The sequence below is a fragment of the Echinops telfairi genome, unplaced genomic scaffold (assembly GCF_000313985.2).
Source record: "Echinops telfairi isolate 266 unplaced genomic scaffold, ASM31398v2 ScPeMD7_7407;HRSCAF=8445, whole genome shotgun sequence".
In the NCBI taxonomy this organism is placed as follows: Eukaryota; Metazoa; Chordata; class Mammalia; order Afrosoricida; family Tenrecidae; genus Echinops; species Echinops telfairi.
Genome location: NW_022111307.1, coordinates 4,981,572 through 4,994,944, shown reverse-complemented (window position 1 = coordinate 4,994,944; position 13,373 = coordinate 4,981,572). Strand labels below are relative to the sequence as shown.

The window sequence follows — 13,373 nt, the reverse complement described above, 5'->3', positions numbered from 1 at the left end:
GGAACCTGGGAGAACGGACTCTTCACAGATAGAGAAACAGGTTCATCGAAGGCAAGTGATTTACTCAAAATCGTTATTGGCAGAGTCAGAAATGGAGCTCATTCTTGAGACTCTATCCTTAACTTTCTTCACTAACATTCCTGATGTACTTGTGTCATTTTATGGGGTTGAGTCATGCAACTAACCTTTACGAGCGCTCATTTAAACGACCAAATCCTTGACCACTGCCAATCCGACCCACTGTTTCCTGGGATAAAGAAATCTTCCAGAAATGTTATAGCTTTGTTCATGTTGAAGTCAGGTTTGGGCTCTAGAATATAAGGGGATGCCGAGGGGGAACCCTTAGAATAAAAATATGATAGCCAAGATAATGGGTTCCTGAGCATAGTGTCAAGCATGTGCAGAGTCAAGGAATGGCTCTCCTAGCATTTGAAATAAGTGGCTCAACATGACTCCTGCTGAAATAAAAGGTCTTGTGTTCACTTTCCTGCTCTGCTTCCAACTTCCTGGAGTATTTTCCTTGGGAAAATCACTATGCCTCCCCAATCTGCAGCTTTCACCTCTGTAAAATAAGGGAGCAAATACTATTTGCTTAAAAGGTCCCTTGGGAGGGCGGGCATTATGATACTAGATGAAAAGAATCTTCCCATCACGGCTCGTGCCCAGTTTTATTCCCGGTATTCAGGAAGAGAGGATTTAGAAATCTCTGGCTGGCCTCTACCATGCACAATAAATTTCACGACTTATTGTATCTAAAATGCTTTATACACACAGACAGGATGGTGGTCGCTGAGTCATAAAATACCGTGGGTCACCTTAGGCTGCTCGCTCATTTCTGAGGTGTGGCATCTGGGTCCTGGACAGGTGAGACTTCTTATACAAGAGGGTAGCAAGGACACGGCAACAGCAGGAATAGGCCCGACTGCTGCCTCCCCTGTTGGAAGTCACACTATTTCTGACCTTAATGATATCCACCTACAACACTGTTTTCTTTTTTTATCCCATATAGGGTTTCAGCAAAATGGAAACTTGAATAATCTGCTGGAGAAATAGGAGGCTGTCAGCTGATCTGCTCACAGGTAGATTGGCTGGCTTTTCTTCTATAGGACCCATGGAGGTGCTTGAACCTACAAACGTTTCCTTCGTTGTGGAACTTTGTAACTCCGGGCACCATCCAGGGACTCCTCACCTCACTGGCTTCCTCCTTTGTGGAATTCCATAGCACCCTGGGGGATCAAGAACTTGCTCCCAAATGCTAAGATTTTTTCCCACAGTTTTAATGATTTCTGTTTTACAACTCATAGTCTTCCATTTCCATGTCTACACCCACCAATTGAAGTCTTCTGAGTGGATTATCAAAGGTTGCTAAAACCTACCATTAAAATAACACATTATCTCAGTTCAGTCTTAGTTTAGTGAAGTAGACACGCCGCCACTCATCACTCATTACATAAGCATTGTGCAAAGTGCCCGCTGTCTGTGCACACGTGCCGACAGAATCAGGATGCACACTTAGTTATTTGTGCTCCTCAATGTTGCCTTCGACAAGCATACCTTTTAATCAATACGATGCTTATCAAAACAAACCCTGGAAATTATTGTGCTGTGAATATTAGATATTGATTGTGTGGGTCATTGTTTAATGCGAGATGGACATTTGGAGGGGATACGTTTTCATGGGTAGCTGTGGATCTATGTATGCATTGTAATTGCATTATAAATCATTCAGACTCTAAAACACGAAAGCAGACATGCACAAAAGCTCCCCAGAGCCCATTTACACAGTGACACTTCCTGTTACCACACAATTCTCTTTCTGTCTTAAAGTGGGACCAGTAAGTGAGCTACAGAGAAGAATGTACTTCAAAGGACATGAACACATTGCTTTTTGAAATGTGTTATTCTGTCTTATTATGCTGTTTGATTAAAGCTCATTATGCTGTATGCGGCTTATCTCCCAGGTAGCTTGGAGAGCACCCAAGCACAGGATGGCTACTTTCTTGATTTTCCTGGCACACAAGCAGTGCACATGCAAGCTGTGTTGGATGAAAAACCTGGGGGCGGGGTGGGGGGGGTACGGGAAGCTGGGAGGGAGCAGAGCTGGAAAGGAAGGGGTCGGGAGGCTCCGCGGCTTGTTAAAACAGGCTGAAAATAGAGGCTGGTTGGTCTGAGAAGGTGAGAGACTGGGCTTCTCTGACTAGTAACATCACCTGAAAACATCTCCCCAAAGACAACCAAAGCAGCCTGTATTCCCTGCACCCCGTTAACAGGCAGAGAATCTGCGGCCCTAGGGCCTTGGATGGGAGACTTTGAAACGTAGGACTTGGAGAGAGGTACCTGGCAGGCAGGTGGGCAGCTTTCTCCCCAGTATTTTGTTCATCCAGATGCCTTGAGCAGAACAGGTGTATATGCCTAGGAGAGTGGGAGGGGTGTAGAAAGAGAAAGAAAATCGTTGATTTTTAGCACCTGGGAAAAGCAAAGCTGAGTGACAATTCCTCTGTTGTGACTCATTGCAACATTCCAAGCAGCCTCTCTGAGCCACAGCAGCTGGCACGGTCTTTCCAAGATGGGAATCTGACCACAACCCTCGCTTATAAAACCTCCGATGCCTCCTTGTGGATCCTCAGATATAAATGAAACTCGTTAGCATGATGCCCACGGTTCCCTGAACAACACTGTCCACCCAAGGACTGCTCCCGTTACCACTCACACTGCCCCGCCCCCCCAGGCCTCTGTGTGGCACATGCCCCCCCCACGCCCCCCCCCAATGAACAAACACCAGATAAACTACCTCCATGTTCTCTACCTCTGTCCACATTTTTTGAGAAGTCAGGCATTGGGAATTATAATTTCCAATGGGGTTGTTCACCACAAGGTCAGCAGTTCGAAAGCCCCAGCTGCTTGGTGGGAGAAAGATGAGGCTTTCTACTCTGAGAGAATTATAGTCCTGAGCATTTTAAAGTCCATTAGGGTAGAGGTAGTTAGGTTAAAAGTTAGTACCTTATCATTTGGGCCTCTTTTGGACTCATTTTAAAGTTGTTTCAGTTAAAATAAAAAGTGAAGGGGAAATTCACATGGAAGAAGCCTCTGGTGACTCCCCTCTGACCAGAGACCAGGATGTGAATAACCTGGCTCTCACACAGAATGCACTAGAAAGTGGATTGTGGATTGGACGTGCAGACGCAGTGAGGTGAACATTTAACACCTTAGCATATGGTCTCCCTTTTGATCCATTTAAAATTGTTCTAGTTTTTAATATTTTCTTGGGTTTTTTTTCTATTGAGTTTTTTTTATCTGTTTTACTTTGTTTCTGTTGCTAGCTTTTTGTTTTTTAAACAAGTTTTTCTGTATATGAAATCCAGGGTCGGAAAATCTATAGAATCAGTAACTGGATTACTGGTTCCTTGGGGGTATGGCAGGGGAGAGAAGGGGGAAATAGGGAGTTAATAACGATGAGTACAAGAACAAAGAAAATGGTCTAAAATTGTGGTGGTTATTGTACACCTCTTCTTGATGTTATTGAACTATTGAATTGCATGCGATGTGAATTGTATGCCAATACAACTGTTAAAAAAAGAAAAAGAATTACAGTCTCAGAACCCCACGGGGTGGCTCTACTCTGGTGTAAAGGGTCACTGTGAGTCGAATTGATCCCACGGCAGGCATGAGTGGGTAGTAATGCGGGAGAAGCAGAACTGCCGGGTCTTCTCATCTTCCTGAAGTCCTGCAGCCATGCTCTTCTCCGACATGGATGAGTGAATGATGAGTGAGTGCCGGGTGCTGTTTGGCCTAACTCTTGGGGGTTGAGGGTGGGTTGAAGGCAGGGAGAGGTGGGGCAAGTGTTTCTTCTTCCAAACCCTTCCAGACTTCCACTGTTGAGACCAATAGACTGCCTATTAGTGGTCCTTTGCCCTCCGGCCCTTGTGCTGCTGTCCAGCCCTTAGGATGGCCAAGGGTCCCCTGCACGGTTGGGTGGACGAGGCCTGGACAAGGGTAGCTACAGCTTTGCTGGAGGATGGCTCAGGGGATTTGCCGGCTAACCTGAGTTGTGGCTCTGCCCCTCACGGCACTCTACCCCACTGTGGCCCCTGTGCATATCAGGGAACACGTCTGGGAGGGAAGGCGGTCACCAGGCCTGCGCATGAGTCTGGTCTGATTAGATGCTGCTTGGACCAGAGGCTCAAGCAGAGGCTGATGAGGCAGCGATGCTGAGCTTTTCCTCTGGGTCCCCAGATCCGCCTCGGGCAACATGGCATTGTCTCGGGAGATCCCCAGTGTCCTTCAGAGTTCTTACATATTCTCTTGGTTGTGTCTGTACACAGCCCCTTTATATCTCCAACAAGGTCTAGACCAGCGGTTCTCAGCCCTTTGGGGGTCAAACCACCCTTTCCCAGGGGTCGCCCAATTTATAGCAGTAGCAAAATGACAGTTATGAAGTAGCAAATAAAAAATAATTTTATGGTTGGGGGCGGTCACCACCACATGAGGAACAGTATGAAAGGGTCGCGGCATGAGGAAAGTTGAGAAGCACTGGTCTGGACTCATGGGTTAAATCTATACAAGATTCAAATTTAAAAAGGAAAAGGGAAAAACCCCAACGCCTGAGTGCGGGCTCAGTTTCTGCATCTCGAAATAGGCACAATCACACACCCTCCTGGGTAGTGGGGCCAATTATTCCTTCCACAGTGGTTTCAGACTTGAGCTGAATCTGGGAGCATGGAGAGCTCACCTGTGGCGTTGTGGAGCATCTTGTAGTAGGGCTGCTGGCAGGAATAGCGAATCTCAGACTTGTACGTGGTGAGGTTGCTACTGCTGCTGAAGGTGACCAGCCCGTGCTCCAGCTCCGCCGGCGCTCTGCAGTCTGCCACTGAAAGGAAAGAGGGTGAGGCCTCCGGATACACCCTGCACTTTCCCCCTACGGCCATCCGGTGGGTCTGGCTCGTGGGGATGGGTGGGTTATAAGCTTTCAGAACTCCAGATGGAAAGGAAGAAAAAGAACCCCAGACGTGCAGTGCACAACCTGTACAGCACAACCTGCTTTTGGGGACTCTCATGTCCACCGTGGTGCCACTTGTGTGGGCACTTCACCTGGCCTGATGTCACCTCTAGAGGTGGGGCAGGTCTGCTGGGATTTCAGCTGACCTCAATCTCTTCCCCCTGGGCCCCTTCCCTCAATGTCCAGTTGTACTATGCCATCCCCTCGACCTCTCTGCCCAACCTGGGAGCCCAAGGCTCAGGAAGAAAACTCTGACTGACCAAACCCCAGCCTCTTCCGTTCTCTGCTCAAACACGTGCGGAATAAGGCTGGTTACTGCACTTATCTTGACTTGGCCCAACAAAGCAAGAGAAAACACAAAACACCAACAGAAAAACCAGCGCTGGCAGGATTCCGTACCCCTGCCCGTTCGGCTCTCTGATGGCTGCTTCCTGGGCCTCGGAAGGGTGAGGCAGGGCTGGGGTGGATCAGTGTCTACTCCCTACCTGCTCAGTTTCTCCATTTATTGCTAGCTGGGCAGCTGGGTTGACTGGAGCTCACTGCAGACCACGGCCAAAGATGCCTGCTCCACGGAGGTGGTCTTAGGGGCACTCATGAGCAGAGGTCCTCAAACTACGGGCCCGCCGAGGACATCTGTCCAGCCTGCCGGGTGTTTTTGCCCACCCCCCTTCCCTTTTTACTTCAAAATAAGATACGTGCAGTGTGCATAGGAATTTGTTCATAGTTTTTTAAAAACGATATTGCAGCCCTACAATGGGTCTGAGGCACAGCAAACTGGTCCCCTGTTTAAAAAGTTTGAGGGCCCCTGCCTTAATGAATCCAGTGTGAACCACGGCAGAGGCTGAGCACACAACTTGTTAATCCCTCCTTAGGGGTCTCCTTTGGGGATGACATTCTCTCTCTCTTTTTTTCATTTGATTTTACTATTATTTGTCAAAGCGTCATTTGTATTTATTCAGCTCTCTGACCCTGGGCATGTGCTTTCCACACTTCCACTGCCAGGTTCTGCTCCTCAATAAGGAAAGCGCCCATCCTGCCTTGGACACGCTGAGCACACCTGGCACCACCGCAGGCCCGGCTGACATGCTTTTTGGGTTTTGGACAACCTCCTGAGAACGTTAGGTCTCACGGCACGGACCCCTCGAAGTCAGCCTGGGCACACGCCCCACGCAGTTTGGGTGCTTGGCCAACCTTCCTTGTATAAAAGTAAGCAATTCTATTACCAGGGGTTCAGGACCCTCTAGTTTTGTTCGAGGCTGTAACGTAGGACAGCCTACATCGCTCCATCAGACGCTGAACCACTTTGAATGCCGCTACACAGCATCCCCGGAAGAGCAGGATGGCATTCATTTTTAAGGAAATAGATGTAACAGCTTTTCCAGAGCCCAAGAATCAGAGAAACCCCAGAAGTTCACAGTGGGGAAAGACATGAAGGCAGGCAACATAGGATACTCTCTTTATAAATAGAGGGGAGCCCCGAGAGGGCACTGATGGGCCTACGACCACACAGCAGGTCACTCTCAGACGGAGAGCTAGAACTTGGGTTTACTGACCCATCTCAGTGTTTTTAGTCTACTGCCTGTTCTGAGAGATTGGTTTTCCAGTCCTGGAATTTCTCTGTGATTCTTTGACTCTGACATAGGATGTTAAATGGCTACTAAGTGAAAGGTCAATGGTTTGAACCCCAAGCTGCTTCACAGCAATCAGGTGGGGGCAGTCTGCTCCCATAAAGTTGTACCACCTTGGAAACCCCAGAGGCAGTCCTCCACGGGCTTCTATGAACTAGAATCAACTGCACGGCTATGCGCTTAGCTGTTAAAAGAAATCTACTCCACATTAGGGGTTAATGTTAGGGACGAGCTGCTGGCCGGCTGGGTTTAGAGGGTGGCGTCCTACAGCCCTGGTAGAATTCCCAGAGTCCCTCGTCCTCCAGACTGAAAACTTCTCATCCTGGGAAACAGAGAGGGACCATGCCTCTCTGAGATGCTATCCAGATATTGTGATTTTATGACCCCCAATTTTTGTGCTGGAAGAGAACTTACAACCTAGCTGTTTCCCAGCCCCTTCCAAGGAGAGGAGGGAATAGAGGATGGCAGGAGGGAACATTGGTACGTCTCTCCACAAGGAACACGCACGCTAGGAAATTGGCTAATGGTTTGCTCTGATCTCCATTCCCTCTGAACCAGACATTCTCATTTATTTTTATCACCCAGAAGTAAAAATACACATATTCTCTGTACAGTGAGTGGATGAGGGTCAACATTAAAGTAACAAGAAGTGATAATATTTATTATTTAAAACTGCAAACAGTTTTAGATTCATTTTCTTGCTGGTACTCAAAGCACGCTTTTTTCTCCTTTTTGAGGAAATGCTATTGATTAGCAGTTAACTATGGTTATTACTCTTAGCAAGACTGGCTCTAGTTTTCCTTAACTTTGTCTCAGCAGTTCATTCATCTAAAATATGCTCAAGATGTTACTACCTCATTCCTAGTGGAGAAATCCCAGGATTGGTTGTAGACATGGTTAGGCGGTCAGGGTACTAAGAGCCCGCTATGTCTCTGGCATTAGCCAGCAGTTGTTTTCTGGGCCAAGTGTCTGTTTACCCATCACTCTACAGAAAGAACTTTGCCCATGGAGGAGCTGATCCTACCACCATCCACAAACTAAACCAGACTAAACCATTTGCCATCAAATGGATTCCAAATCACAGTAATCTCATGTCTTTCAGAGCAGAACTGTGATCCACAGGGCTTCCTTCCAATGGCTGTAACCTTTGGGAAGTCGCCTGGTAGACCTTTCTTCCAAAGTACTTCCGGTTGAACTTGAACTGCCCACTATTTGGTTATCGAGAAGATAACTCTTTGGTTATAGAGAAGTAGGAATATGACATTGAATGAAGAAAGGATGGGATTTCTTCCATACAAAGGGGCATGGCTCCCTGAGACTGGGAGGCAATTTCCCTTTATAAGAGCCTGCTCAAAGAGCCTATATCCAGCTCCTGCCTCCTCCGTTTTGTGGCATAGTTTTAGGAAAGGCTCCATCCCCTTGACTGCTCTTTGTCGTTCCTGGGATAAGAATGGCTGTCTTTTTCTCATCACCGTGATCTCCCGCTCTCATGGTCTGCCATAAGATGCTCCGCCTCCTACTCTTTCCCACTGTCAATTCTTGCTGCCTTGTCTTTCCCTTCAGACCCACCTTCCTTGACCTGAGCAGGGCTTTGCCATAGTCTCGTAGGTTTCCTAGAGCCAGAGGCACAATCAGGTCCCAGGGAGCTGGGACGCAGCACCAACAGACACCACCTTCTTTCTCATTCTTGCCTGTGGCTTCCCCCTTCCAAGTCTTGGCTTTTCTAATCGCTGCTGCCTGGGATAAGCATTTTGCATTCTGCGGGCCTGTGCCAAACATTACTTCTCAAACATCGGTCTTCATTCTTCTCACTGGAGAGTGCGGCTTCCTTGTTCACCTTTCCTCATCCTTTAGTCTCTCGTTCCTGAGGACATGTCTCTCAGGACTGCTGGTACAAGGGGAAATTTAAAACGCTTGGGTAAAAATTGAATGAAAAGATAGTAGATCCCCTCACCTCCCATGAACTGTTTGAAGCCCCCTCATATAATTCTTTAGGTCCATGTCAAATCTTCTGTTCTAAATTTGGAGTCCCTCTACTGCACCTGGTACAAATATTTGCTCTGTTTTGTGGGACAAGTTATCAGACATCAAAGAACTAAAAATCATATCAGTGGGTGCCCACCTTCCTGATACGATCACTGAAGACAAACGTGTGCATAAGCAAATGTGGCAAAGAAAGCTGATGGTGCCCGGGTATCAAAAGATATAGCATCTGGGGTCTTGAAGGCTTAAAGATAAACAAGCGGCCAACTAGCTCAGAAGCAACAAAGCCCACATGGAAGAGGCACACCAGCCTGTGTGACCATGAGCTGTCAAAGGGATCAGGTATCAAGCATCAAAGAACAAAAAACCATATCACTGTAAATGTGGGTGAGTGCAGAGTGGAGACTTAAAGCCATGGGTAGGCAACTGGACACCCCCTTACTGAAGATTTGTGGGGAGGAGATGAGCCAGTCAGGGTGCAGGGTAGCAACCATAAAACATATAACTTTCCTCTAGTTCTTAAATGCTTCCTCCCCCACACTATCATGATCCCAATTCTACCTTACGAATCTGGCTACACCAGAGGATGTACATTGGTACAGATAGCAACTGGAAGTACAGGGAATCCAGGACAGATGACTCCTTCAGGACCAGTGGTGAGAGTGGCGATGCCTGGAGGGTGGAGGGAAGGTGTGGTAGAAAGGGGGAACCAACTGCAAGAATCTACGTATAGCCTCCTCCCTGGTGGGTGGACAGCAGAGAAAGGGCAGGGGAATTGTCAAACAGTGTAACATATGACAAAATAATAACCATTTGTGAATTATGAAGGGTTCATGAGGGAGAGGGAGGGGGGAGGGAGGGGGAAAAATGAGCAGCCGATATTAAGGACTCATGTGGAAGGCAAGTGTTTTGAGAATGATGATGGCAGCAAATATACATATGTGCTTGACACAATGGATGTATGTGTGGATTGTGATGGGAATTGTACAAGCCCCCAATAAAATGATTAAAATATATATATATATTTGACAGATCTTCAGTAGCTATGGTCTAAGATGGCAGGATTTTATTGCTATTTTTTTTTGCAGGGTTCTGCCTACAGGTGGACATTGAATTACCCCAAGGGGTGAGGCAGTCACAGCGTAGTGCAAGGCTCCTCTGGTATGTCTGTAGGTTTTGTTCGGGCTGAAGCACATTCCTGACACGATGGCCACTGTGTCACTATCTTTTCCACACTGCTAGTTCTGACCCTGTGAGGCCATTGGCAGCATGGCTTAGAACAATTGCTGTCAAGTGGGATGCCTTCACCTTTAATTTCTTTGTTTTTATTTCTGAATGTCTAGAAACAACAGACGTGTAACTTGGAGGAAAGACTCATGGGTGAATTTCAATCCCTGTGTTAGATGTGGGTGGAAGGGGCCCTTTGGAGCCTGAAAAGATGTCTGGGTCCTGCTGCATCCCCTTGCTACCTGCAAATTCTCTGAGTTATTAATTTTACCGACTCATGGATATTAGAAAAGAAGAACATATAGAAACCTTAAAAGTCAAAGTCAAAGGCATTCTGGCCTATGGAACCTTGCAGTGGGAAGTGGATTGGAAACCAGGGTCCACTTTGTTCTGGTCAGCCTAAGGCCACGTGATTGTGTATTAAAACCACAAGTCTCTGGGAACATAAGACGTTGTCTTTTGAGAAGAAGACGATTTACTCAGAAGTGCTTTAAAAAACTCTTTCCTGAACGTCTCCATCTTTTTCGGAGTAACATCTGTGTGAAGGGTAGACCCTCAGGTGGGGGATTTGCTCCCACACAGGCAGCTGCTTCATTTGCGCGGCACCATGTTGTCTTGTGAGCATCCATTCTAATCCACAGGGCATGGGGCTTGGGTTGTTTGCAGAGTGGGTTTGTGCGTGGGTGCCCGGGGCCCTGGAGGCTCCGTGAGTGGTCCCCTGCTGGATGTCTGCACTGTGCGGGGTCCAGTCAGTCATTCACTCTGTCACTTGCTCTGACTCGAGTTCTCTCTCCAAATCAATTTCAGTTCCTGCCACCGTGGTGAAGGTCAAAGAGGAATCAGGTGGCATAAAGGAAGAAAGCAGGGAGAGTCAGAGAGAGAGAGAGAGAGAGAGAGAAGAGAATGAGAAAAATTAGCAAGCAAAGCAGAAATAGTTCATGCAGAAATTGTTCCACCAGAATTGATTGAGAATGCATCAGTTGGAAGATACAGCCAGTTGCAAGGACAGGGTGGGATAGTGGGATTTGTGCCATGCTGAGTATTTGTGCAGCCGGACATCCTAGCTCATGAGAATGATCAATTGCTGCCTGTGGAGGGAAAGTTTTGCATTCATCTGGTCCATACCGTCGTTTGACATCAGATGGCACTGAGAGTGAGACAGGACTGGTTTGGGATTGGCACAATAAGGCAGAGGCAGAGCCAGAGCCAGAACTCAAATTCCCACCTCTCACTCCATTGGATTTTCCATTCCCTTATACTGTACACATCTTGTCTGTTCTCAACTGCCTTCTCTACAGTCTCAGAGATCTCTCAACTCCCCAGTCTTTTATTGAGCTTTTACTGTAACCCCTGTGCTCCATAGGTATACCGTTATGTAGTTAGCTCTCAATCAAATCTGAAAAGTAGAAAACAGCCTAAAAGGGGCTGAGCAAATTACTCAGGGACACTCAACTAGCAAAGTCTGGATTTGAACCTAGAACTTCCTACCTTCAATGTCACAGTCTGTCCACTGCACTCCATAACCTCATTTATTTTCTTCTTCCAAATGAATGACTCCTTTCATTGTCCTGTACAGTGCTTTGCTTAGACTCATTCATAGCACTACCATATCGCAGAATGTGGATGGTCTGCTGGCACTGGAGTTCCTTGACGTCTAAGACCTGTAGTCCCAATCTGCATTCCCATAGAACTCTAAACAAGCATCCCATAATTGTTTATGGAAAAGTTTTGCTAAAGGAAGGCAAACAAAGCCCTCTGTCCCTACATTGGGCTCACAGTCCAATCTCATCAGCACATTAAAATCTGCATTAAAGTTCTGCCTTGAATTTGCTTCAACTGCTTGAGAGTGTTTCCCTTGGGTAGATGATGTTGATCTCTCCCGACTGAATCCATAGATCCATAGAAGAAGGAGAAGGAGGGCACGACTCCAAAGTTCACACACAAAAGTCATAGGATAGACCCAACCCTAGTGTCTCACTCCTCCCTTCTCCATAAAGCAAATCCCCTCTCCCTTCCTGCCACCTTGTCTTTTCCTCCCTTCTTTCCTGCTTCCTTTTCTCGCTCCATCTTTCCCTCCGTTTCATTTTTCCCTGCCTTTCCTGTTATTATTCCCCTTTTTGACTGCTGCTGTAGACCATTTTCCAAAATTGGATTCCTTCCAAGTCTAGCATTACCATCGCTTGGGCATGTGTAGGGCTGGAACTTTGTGTTTTCACAAATGTATATGGATCATATGGACATATAGGCTATTTTGACAGACTCTAAAATTACATATGATTTATATGGACTGCAAGTTTTATCGATGCGTTGCCCTGGATAAATCTTCTGCACAAGACTGTTTTAGAGCGTTGCAAAGAAAGGCAGCTACTTTGAAAGTGGAGATGGCCCAAGCCATTGGATTTTCTTTCTTTCTTTTTTTGTGTTTGTGTGAGTGTGTATGTGTCTTTAATGTAATCATTTTATTGGGGGCTTGTACAACTCTTATCAGAATCCATCCATCCATCCATTATGTCAAGCACATTGGTTGCCACCATCATTCTCAAAACATTTTCTTTCTACTTGAGCCTTTGGTATCAGCTCCTCAAGCCACAGGCTTTTCAATGGCCTCATATGCAGGTGAAAACTGGACATTGAAGAAGGAAGACCAAATGGGAATCAACGTGTTTGAATGACAGTGTTGGCAAAGAGTATTGACGGTTCCATGGACTGCCAAAGGGACAAACACATCGTCTTGGAGGAAGGACAACCAGAATGCTGCTTAGAGGGAAGAGTGGTGAGATTTTTGTCTTACATTCTTTGGATTACATTGTCAGGAGAGACCAGTCCCCGGAGAAGGACATCATGCTAGGTAAAGTAGAGGGCAGCGAAAAAGAGGGAAGCCTTCAACGAGATAGATTGACATTGTGGCTATACCAATGAGTTCAAGTGTAAGAACAACCATGAGGATGACACAGTACCAGGCAGCGTTTCGTTCTGTTGTGCAGAGGGTCACCATGGGTCAGAATTGACTCAATGGTACCTAACAACAATGACAAGTTATAAAATTACTGGCATATACTATAGAGTATTAAAGCTAGCTCAAAGCTTTTATTTTTATCGTTGAGATGAAGAATCTTATCTGTGACCACAGAGAAGTTAGCAACAGAGCTGTGACAAGAACTCCAGGTTCCAAGACCCAGTACAAAGCTGTGTCTTCTGCCTCACACAGGTGCACAGGGGTGCCCCTATGGCCCTTCCTACCCAGGGTTAATCACGAGCTGTCCTAGAAGATTTAGTGGGTGAGGCTGTTGGTCCATAGAGAATGGCAAAATCACTCAGTTCCGGGAAAAATGGTTTCCTAAATTGGCAATTGCTGAAGCCAGTTTCAAACAGATTAGTATTCTAGTCCCTAAGCAAGTTTGACAAGCTGTGTTCAGAGAGAGATGGATTGGGAATTGAGAAAGTAAGCTGGGTTCCACAAGGACCTTCATTTGGAACCCTAAAGTCCTACTGAAAGGGCCATTGGGAGATTTTGGGGTGTGTGCGCGCGCGCACAGGCG

At 46.6% G+C, this 13,373-nt stretch overlaps 1 protein-coding gene across 4 annotated transcripts in view; it reads right to left on the bottom strand.

Moving 5' to 3' along the window:
* The window catches only part of MASP1 (MBL associated serine protease 1), an 84,381-nt gene that overhangs the window by 23,602 nt on the left and 47,406 nt on the right, over window positions 1-13,373 (bottom strand). For 3 of the 4 annotated variants that reach the window (XM_004713409.2, XM_045296431.1, XM_004713410.3), the window contains exons 9-10: window positions 4,730-4,867; window positions 2,338-2,412 (exon numbers count right to left, since the gene is read on the bottom strand). In XM_004713409.2, the coding sequence (XP_004713466.1) occupies window positions 2,338-2,412; window positions 4,730-4,867 (213 nt within the window). Of the gene's footprint in view, window positions 1-2,337; window positions 2,413-4,729; window positions 4,868-9,642; window positions 10,645-13,373 lie in introns of those variants that run through there. The other variant, XM_045296432.1, reaches the window with a different exon arrangement.